The sequence below is a fragment of the Octopus bimaculoides genome, chromosome 7, assembly GCF_001194135.2.
Source record: "Octopus bimaculoides isolate UCB-OBI-ISO-001 chromosome 7, ASM119413v2, whole genome shotgun sequence".
Classification (NCBI taxonomy): domain Eukaryota; kingdom Metazoa; phylum Mollusca; class Cephalopoda; order Octopoda; family Octopodidae; genus Octopus; species Octopus bimaculoides.
In genome coordinates this window covers 41289727-41300491 of record NC_068987.1, presented here as the reverse complement: position 1 = coordinate 41300491, position 10765 = coordinate 41289727, and the positions used below count along the sequence as shown (strand labels likewise).

General features: G+C 35.9%; 1 protein-coding gene across 2 annotated transcripts in view; it reads left to right on the top strand.

The window, feature by feature from the left end:
- The window catches only part of LOC106878373 (translation initiation factor eIF-2B subunit epsilon), a 139012-nt gene that overhangs the window by 87039 nt on the left and 41208 nt on the right, over positions 1-10765 (top strand). For both annotated transcript variants that reach the window (XR_008264596.1, XM_052969545.1), the window contains exons 11-13: positions 2206-2418; positions 4207-4297; positions 6473-6593. Coding sequence is in view for 1 of the 2 variants with exons in the window: in XM_052969545.1 (XP_052825505.1) it covers positions 2206-2418; positions 4207-4297; positions 6473-6593 (425 nt within the window). In the remaining variant the exon portion in view is untranslated. The remainder of the gene's footprint in view (positions 1-2205; positions 2419-4206; positions 4298-6472; positions 6594-10765) is intronic.

Sequence of the window (10765 nt, the reverse complement as noted above, 5' to 3'; positions counted from 1 at the left end):
GGATTTTGTCCCTAATATTATTATATATATGTATATATATATATATATATGCATATATATATATATGTACATATATATGTATATGTATATATATGCATGTATATGTATGTATATATATGTATATATATATATATATGTATATATATACATATATATATATATATATATATACATATATATATATATTATGTATATATATGTATATATATATGTATGTATATATATGTATATATATATGTATGTATATATATGTGTGTGTGTATATATGTATATAATTATGTGTATATATATATGTATATAATTATGTGTATATATATATATATATATATATGTATGTATGTATGTACATATATATATACGTATATATATGTATATATATATACATGCACACATGTCCATATGTGTGTGTGTATATATATATATATATATATATATATATATATATATATATATATATATATATATATATGTACATATATATATATATACATACATTCACACATGTCCATATATATATTTATACAAGCAATATAGCCCGGCGCTGCCCAGGATTAAGCTAGGATTATTAAGTGATCAAGTGCTTTACTTCAAACCAAAATAAGTAACATCGACATCAGATTTGAGCGATATCGGTTGAAATTGATTTGGCTGAAAATGGTTTGCTGGCAATTTGATTGGGAAATCCGATAAGGAATCAGTTTATTGGTTATTTCCACTCATTGTCTGTTCTTTTTTTAAAGTTGCATTAGAGATCTGCATAGGAGAAGGTTGATCTGAAGGTTTGCATTGGGGATCTGGATTTGAGTAACTTAAGAAAACTTACCAACAGCCTTAACCATAAAATAAGGGGCCTGTCCCTTCTCGGTTAACTCTAACCCTAAACCCTAACCCTAACCCTGACCCTAAAACCGTAACCCTAACACCAACCATAATCCTAATCCTAATCCTAACACTAACCTTAACCCTAACCCTAATCCTAACTGTAAAACCCTAACCCTAAAACCCTAACCGTAACACCCTAGTGGAAATCATGCGTGTGTTAATCTGAAAAATTACCAAACCCTTTTTGTGGTCCAAAAAACGGGTTGGCGGGGGGTGACTGACAAATTGTTACATAGGTTTTTGTTTCATAGTTGTGAAATATAAACAAAACTCTTTCGCTCCCATAGTATAGGTGCGTGTGTGTAAGAGTGAGAGGGGGGAGAACGATGAACGATTTAAAATAAATAAATGATTTAAAATGCATTTTACACTTACTCTGTCTTCCTTACCTACATTTTCTTTTGTAATACGCTTTCCTTTCTGTGTCCCTCTTCCACTTTTTCATTCTTTTTTTCTTTTGTTAGACACAGGCAAACAAACTCTGTCTTGGTTAGAAAAATTTTCTTTGCTTTCTGTCTCCCTTTCCCACTTTTTCGTTTTTTTTGTTTTTTTGTTAGACGATAGCAAACACTGTATCTCCCCTTGTCACAAACACACTATTTCTGTCTGTCTGTCTCTGTCTCTCCCCCTCTCTCTCTCTCCTTCACGCACATACGCACAGATTTGACTTCGCCATGTCAACAAATTTCAAAATTGTTAAAAGTTTATCGATTTTTACAGCTATACGCGGGTACCTCTGAGAGAAAAAGTTGACGGAAATGCAGATAGGGTCATGACGAATCTCCTCCTAAAATTGGAGCAACATGCGTGCTAATTTCTGGACGTGCATAAAGTACATTCACTTACACACACACACACATACATCTTCTCTTATATATATACGGATATATATATATATATACATACATACTCACATGTCCATATATATATGTATATATATGTATAAATATCATCATCATCATTGTCGTTTAACATCTGCTTTCCATGCTGGCATGGGTTGGATGGTTTGACAGAGGGCTGGCAAGTCAGAAGGCTGCACCAGGCTCAAATCTGATCTGGCAAAGTTTCTTCGGCTGGATGCCCTTCTTAACGCCAACCGCTCCAATAGTGTAGTGGGTGCTTTTTACGTGTCACTGGCATGGGTCCAGTCAGCCCGCACTGGCATTGACCGTGTTCAAATGGTGCTTTTTTATATGTATATGTATAAATATATATATATATGTATAAATATATATATATGTATGTATATATATATATATATATATATATATATATATATATATATATATATATATATATATATATCCTTTCATATGTTTACAGACCCTGTGTATGGATCCGAAAGCAAAGCCTTCAAATATGAGGATGATGAAGAAGAGAATGATAGTGATGAAGAAGAGGAAAAGCTGACCCATGACATATGGGGTACTAAAATCCCAAACCTTTGCAAAGATATTGATAATTGTAGTTCAGTAAACAGTCTTAGTGATGACGACATGTCTGACTTCGATGAACCCCCTCTTGATGATTTCAAAAGTATGTATTACTATTTTTATTATAATTATCATCCTCATCACCATCATCATCATCTGCATCATTATAATAATTAATAATGTGTTGAGCTGCAAATTCATTAGCATGCCAGGCAAGATGCTTAGCAGCATTTCTTCCAGCTCTTTAAGTACCAGTTGAGCACTGGGGCTCAGGTAACAAGATTTCAGGCCTTGTGTCTATAGTTGACATCATCATCATCATCATCATCATCATTTAACGTCTGTTTTCCATGTAGGATGTGTCCTCTGTCATGGTTTCTTCTGCTGGACACCCTTTCTAACACCAAACACTCCACAAAGTGTACTGGGTGCTTTTTGAATGGCCCCAGCATGTGTATTCTTTTATATGTTTCAGCCCTAAGGCTGTGGTCATGCTGGGGTATCATCAGTGTAATCACCTTTTAATTGACCAATCGTATGTGATTGGCTTTTGGTGAAGGAGGCTGTTCAACACTGCTGCCATCATTTTAGTTTCCTGCCTTGATATTGGTTCATCTGGAATCTTGGATAGCAAGAGGTCAAGTTGTTTCTTGAAAACATCTTTTTCTCTCCCTCCTCCCTACGCTTAAGGTATACTTCCTATTTCTCTTGTCAGTAATAACTGTCCTGTATATGTATATGTGTATTTGTGTATATATTTGTCTTACATGTATATGTATACACCAAGAGAATTTGTACACGTGCATGTATGCATACATATTTGTATATGTGTGTATTTGTGTATATATTTATGTCTTATATACGTATGTCTAAATATATATATAACTATGTACATGCATCTGTGTATTTTGGTGTATATATGTATATTATAGATGGTCTAGTTTGCATATATACTGCTGAAAAAATATTTATGTAATATAGCATGAAAATTTTTAATTTTAATGTATTAATTGATTTATATTTCATATATGGTTATTTATCATATGTATTTGGAATCTGTCCTTCGATTTAAGGTTTTCAATTTACCCACTCCCCTTAAAATACCTGGCCTTATGCCAAAATTTGAAACCACATTGTCTTTTAAGTCTTTGAATGAATCTGCTATTAATAACTTACATTTCACTTACATATTCATAACTATTTCATTAAATCTATTACATGCACAAACACACACACATATTATGTATGTGGGAGTACATCACATTTAGTAGGTAAAATTCTTTATAGAAAAAAATATATTCTTGAATTGCCATCAATACAGTTTAAACCCTGCACACCCAGTCATATCTATATATACAAAGTGTCCCAGAAATATTTATCTATTTCAATGAAATCGGCCAAATTTTAAAAGAAACTGACAGAATTTTATATTTGTTATTTAGTTATGATATCAAAACAAATAGATTTATAAATCTTGCCTCAAAACTTTTGGTCCGTCTTTATCCCTGCAAGTTTCAAATTTATCCTTAGTGTTACAAAACACATTTTGAAGCATTTCAGGAGTTATCTCCTGCACTGCTAACTAAATGTGTTCAGCTGAACTATTGCTCCATCCTTGATATGGAGGTAGAGAAAATGATTGCAGCCAAATTGAAAAAGACCTGACAGGAATGAAAATTAAATTATGAAAGCAGTATAAAATATATAAAAATTATATAAACAAAATTAATAATTTATACACTTTAACACATATTGAACATGATAAACAGGAATAAAAAAGGAGTCTTTAAAAAAATTGCCCAATTGCACTGTAATAGATAATTAATTCTGGGACACTCTGTGTATCTATGTATGTGTATACTTTCTTTTTTTTTTTTTTTCTTTCTTGTAGTGTTTTACACTGAACTTAGAGATACACTATTACGTGCTGAAGAAGAAAACATCAGGCCTGATAACCTTATTCTTGAAATAAATTCTTTGAAGTAAGTTTGCTGTTTTTTACTAGTTTACCTCTGCTGTTGATTGATCAAATACTCTTGTTCAATTAATTAATATAATTTGTGAGGGAAACTTCACCTGAAAAATATATCAAGCGAAGTTGATGCACAGTGTCTAAGTTTATATTACTGGAATGCTGAAAACATTAGACTGAATGCAATCCCAGTTACTATGTCTATTGCGCACTGAATCTAGTTGACTGCTTTGTTTATCATGCCATTGTGATAGTGTAGGAAAGGCTATCAAATTGTAAAAGTGATTTGTTTTAATAGATGCTTCAGTTGCTATTGTCTACAAGGTCTCATTATCATCTACATTCTGGTCATAACTTTTATTACCTTGATCCTCATCAAGCTCCAATACATTACTCCAGTGTATATTGTCTTAAAACCCCTTTCCTACAAAACAAGAACCTTAAACATAATCCGCTCCCATATTTTTTGTATCCCTTCCCTACAAATATTTGTATCCATTCACTTCAAATATTCTGTCATATAACAGAACTATGCATTCTATATGTGACCATCCTGTCTTTTTCCTAAACACTATTGGTTATTTCAGACTGCATAAACTAATAGATCTATTTTTTTAAGGCTAGTGTGTGAGAAATTTTAACTGCTGTTTCTAGCTCCTTCATTGCTTTATATTTTTGCTGTTGTTTTTCTCTCTGCTCTGTTGTCCTTTAATCTGTTTTTTTTTTCTTCTGTGTACTCATTCTTCTGTTTTACTGCACCAGTGAGGTCAATTTCCATGTACACCGCCAATAATAATTGCAAAGTTACAATAACTTTTGACCAATCCACCTTGCCTTCCTCTGCTGTGGTCACCACCAGAATTTACAGGTATACAGAAATAGCCAGGGCAGTGTAGAGAGTGTACAATGTGTTCAGACTGTAATACTGCATCCCCATACATGTTGGAGAGTGCAGTGTGAATTCCAGGTAGGTAGAAGTATGGTATATCTGGGACAATGGATGTGTGAGTCCTACTTAATTGTTTGACTAGATTACCTATGAGCTTATAGGTCTGTTTAACCCTTTTGTTACTGTGTTTATTTTGAGATGCTCTGTTTATTTCAATTACTTTAAATATCATAATCATCATCATCATCATCATCATCATCATCATCATCAAACATCCGCTTTCCATGCTGGCATGTGTTGGACGATTTGGCTGAGGACTGGCGAACCAGATGGCTGCACCAGGCTCCAATCTGATCTGGCAGAGTTTCTACAGCTGGATGCCTTTCCTAATGCCAACCACTCCGAGTGTATAGTGGGTGCTTTTATGTGCCACCGGCACGAAGGCCAGTCAGGCAGTACTGGTAACAACCACACTCAAATGGTGTTTTTTACGTGCAACCTGCACAGGAGCCAGTCCAGCGGCACTGTCAATAATCTCGCTCGAATGTTTTTTCCTGTGTCACCGGCACAAATGCCAGTAAGGTGACGATGGTAGCGATAACGCTTGAATGGTGCTTTTTTACATGCCACTGGCATGGAAGCCAGTCAGCTGCTCTGGCAACGATCATGCTTGGATGGTGCTCTTAGCTCTCCACTAGCACGGATGCCAGTCATCGAATTTGATTTTGATTTCACTTGCTTCAACAGGTCATCGCAAGCAGAGTTTAGTGTCCAATGAAGGAAAGGATATATAATTATATATATTCTTAAAAAAAATATACAAAAGAAGTGCGGTCTTCAGAGGTTATGTGCAAGGCAGCAGCTAAGCAAGAGACTTCTCTGTGCATAGCGCAAAAGATTGTGCAGCAGCCAACCTGGCTACACCAAGCGCAAACAAGGAACCTTTCCCACCACTGCATAAGACCACCACTGCGTAAGACCACCACAGTCAACAGACACAGGATCCCCCCTCGCCTTGCGCCTACACAGTTGTATAACAAAGAATTGAGTAAAATAACTTAGTTATCATTCAGCTAGTGTTAGGAACATAAATTGTGACTGGATACAAATGGGTTAATAAAAGCTAATCTGGATTTTGCCACAACCACCACCAACCCCTTCCTAAAATATTGAGTTGGGATTAAAGGAGAGTTAATCTGCACAACCTATATGTGTTTGCTATGACAAAACCCTAACGAGTAATTCCTTCTGGGTTTTTTAATTTTTTTCATATGTATTGCTTTTGGTTTCTTGCAGACATTCCTATAATATTGCCATTAAAGAACTAAACCAAGCTGTCATGAGATTAACCATTGAAATGCCATTGACATCACTCAGCAATGCTAGTACCAACCAGATACTGGCTGCCATTAAAATTGTAAGTAGTCTGTTTTTAAATGAGAGAAGTTCATCCTTTTTTTTAATGTATGTGTCAATACCATGTTGATAACTTTGTCTATGGTTATATGAACAGTTGAAGGAAAAGGGTCAGATGATATAAGTATATCAGACTATTGGCTCGTTAGTTCCTATTTCATCATTTCAGGCACTTCCTTATACCTCTGGGTCAAGGAATTTTCAGTGTAAGAATAATTTGCTACTGAATCACAGGTAACACTGTGAAATTGCCAAATGGATTGTTAACTGACCGTGCTTTGTGTTCTAGTCTTTTGGTCAGTGTGAAATGGCCTCTGTACACAATCTCAAATTAGGGCTGCCCTATCAGTTTTTTAGCTTACTTTCCATTATAGTCTCTGGTTCTAATTACAAAATTTATGCAAAACACACTATTCACAACCTGGTAACATCTTTAGCCACAAAGATTTCCTATATGTTTGTTTATTTACATCATCATCATTTAGCATCCATCTTCCATACTGGTATGGGTTGGATTAGTTTGACAGGAGTTGATAAGCCAGAAGACTGTGCCAAGCTCCACTGTGTGCTTTGGCATGGGTTTTACTTTTTAGATTGGACTAGGTGATTTAGACAGAGGGACAGAAACAGGTGTCTTGCTGTAGAGGAGATACATGGTTACCCCAGTTGGAGGGAGAGAGAGGGAATAAGAGATAGTGGTCATGTGCTAGGACATACTCTCAAGGGACAAGGATGTGAATATAAATGGAGTGGTAGAAGATTGCTCACAGTGCATGGGCAAGGAGTTCATGAAAGTGTAAATGCAGTGAGTGATGAGACACAGGTATATAGAGAGGGTGGCAGGTTAGCAATGATACAGTTGTCTTGCTTACATAGGACGTTGGACCAGTTTTGTTTGTGGATCTCTTTGTGGATTGATTCCCATTCTGCTTTATTGAAATTTATTTGTGTTTGTTCTCCCCCCCCCTGCTTGACAGTTGGTGCTGGTGTGTTCACGTTCCCGTAACTTAGCAGTTCACTAAAAGATCTCGATAGAATAAGTATCAGGCTTACAAAGAATAAGTCCTGGGGTTGATTTCTTCAACTAAAAGGCAGTGCTCCAGCATGGCTACAGTCAAATGACTGAAATAAGTAAAAGAATAAGAGAGTATATGTGTGTGTATGTATGTATGTATGTATGTATTTATGTATGTGTATATATGTATGTATGTATCATCATCATTTAATATCCGTTTTTCCATGCTGGCATGGGTTTGACGATTCAGCTGGGGTCTGGGAAGCCAGGAGGCTGCACCTGGCCCCAATCTGATCTGCCAGTGTTTCTACAGCTGGATACCCTTCCTAACGCCAACCACTCTGAGAGTGTAGTGGGTGCCTTTTACGTGCCACTGGCACAGGAGCCAGAGAAGCTGGCTTCGACCATGATTGGATGGTGCTTTCTATGTGCCACTGGTACGGAAACCAGTCAAGACAGCACTGGCATTAGCCACATTCAGATGGTGCTTTTTACATGCCACTGGCACGAGGGTCACAACTACAATTTCCATTTGATTTGATTTGATTTTGATATTAATGTTGATGTACTTTACTCAATAGGTCTCCTCAAGCACAGCATGCCGCCCTACGATCCTAGGTACTTTTGAGTGGGCTAGTTATGCGACGCTGGTGTAAGTTACAGCTGTGAACTCACTTTATTTGCTGGGTCTTCTCAGTCACAGCATACTTTCAGCGGTCTTGCTCTTTTGTCATTGCCCCTGTGAGGCCCAACATTCGAAAGTTATGCTTCACCACCTCTTCCCATGTCTTCCTGGGTCTCCCTCTACCCCGGATTCCTTCCACTCATTAGGAGTGGCGCTTCTTCACACAGCTCTCCGCGTCCATCCGCAATACATGACCATACCAATGCAAACATCTTTCTTGCACGCCACATCCAATGCTTCTTATGTCTAACATTTCTCTCAGGGTGCCTACACTCTGTCATGTGTGCACACTGACATTACACATCCAGTGGATCATGCAAGCTTAATTTCTTTCGAGCCTATGCATGTCTTTAGCAGTCACGACCCATATTTCACTGCTGTGAAGCATGGCACTTCACACACATGCATCGTACAATCTATCTTTCACTCTGAGTGAGAAGATGTATATATATATATGTGTGTGTGTGTGTGTATATATATATATATATATATATATATATATATATATATATATATATATATATATATATATTAAGAAGGAGGAGAAAATGGAGAGGTAATTCATAAAATTATTTATTAATTATAAAATATGACAACACCTGACAGCTGTTTCAATTCCAGACTGAACCTGGAGCCATGTGGTTGGGAAGCAAACTTCTTACCACACAGCGGCATATATATATACACATACATACAGGGTGAGTCAAAAGTAGTACCCAGTTTCTGGGAAATGATACCTTTTTTATTTTGCAGGTTATTAATGACAGTTTTGGAGAATGTATCATGTTGCTAATACTCTTTGATATCCCACTGCATAAAACATGTATTAAGAGTTAAATATCTCCCAGTTGGGAAGTCATACATGTCAACCCTAAAACAGAATTGGGTGTTACTTTTGGTTCACCTTATGTGCATATTTATGTGTGTGTCTGTATACAATGCTGAACAAAATCGTAAGACCAGTTAAAAAACTGCCAAAATGAACTTACAGACCGATATATTTGACTATTTTTCATTATAGATTCATAATTGGCAAATAGAAAAGGATATACAAAAACCTAAAGAAATGTTTAACGTTTAATGCACAAAATATGCATTGTATGAAAACTAACAATATTTTGCCTGGTCAAAAAGTTAAGACCATAAAAGTAAAAAATGAAAACAATGAATAAAGGTCTCAATAGTTAATAGTACCACCATTCCTGTGAATAACTTCAAAAATTCGCTGTGGTATACTTGACACAAGCATTTGCAGGAGGTTATCCAGAATGTTAGACATGAGGTGAAGACTACCTGACGAAGAGTATCTACAGTCTCAAATCGCATTCCATTTTTGTAAATGTCTCTTGCCTTAAGATTTTCGATCGGGTTTAGGTCAAGAGAACATGGAGGATGATTCAAAAGATGAATGTTATTTGTTCTGAAGAAATTCTTCGGCCTGTGAGCATTATGAATTGTAACATTATCCTGTTGATAAATCCAGTCTTGTCCACACAAACGAAGGCCTTCAGTCAAGTGTGATGCCTGCTCCAACATGCCAACATAGCCAGCTGCTTTTTGACATCCCTGCACAACCTGAATTTCCGTAGTTCCTCTGCATGAGAAAGCACTCCACACCATGATAGAGCCTCCACCACTGTGCTTGATTGAAAAAGTCTCCACTGGAATGTCTTTTGCATGCCAATATTGTTGGAAACCATCAGGACTATCAAGGTTGAATTTCTTCTCATCTGAAAATAAAACTTCCTTCCAGTTGCGAACATCTCAGGTCTGGTAATTCTGAGCAAATTCTAAATAAGTAGTTTTCTGGTGTGGAAGAAGACAGGTTCTCTGAAGATGTTTAAGATTTTTAAAGCCTCTCTCTCTCAAATGTTATTTTATCATCCTTGAGCGGCATTCCACATCTGCAAGTGCCTTCAAAAATTTGATGATCTTCAAATGATGATCAACTAATGTCTTTGATGATCAACTAATGTCTTTCCTAACATCGTGTCGAATCCTTCTACTCAACACCAGTGAAATTTTTTTCAGTCCATATGTCTCAGGAAGTTCACAATGACAGTTTTACTGCAACCAATTTCACTGGAGATGGCACATTGAGAAAAACCTTGCTTCTGAAGCTCTACAATTCTACGACGTTCAAATTTCATCAGAATTTTAGCTTTACCCATTGTTGTTGTCAAATAGACCAGGAGTAGCCAGCAGTTGTTGACACAAAGTTTGAACATAAATGCCAGAATTTTTATTGTTTATACCAGATTAAAATTTTTTATTTGTCATGGTCTTAAATTTTTGACCAGGTAAAATATTGTTTGTTTTTGTACAATGCATATTTGTGCATTAAATATTAAACATTTCTTTAGGTTTTTGTATATATCCTTTTCTATTTGCCAATTATGAATCTATAATGAAAAATACTGAAATATTTTGGTCAGCAAGGAGTTCATTTCAGCAGTTTTTTAACTGGTCTTAT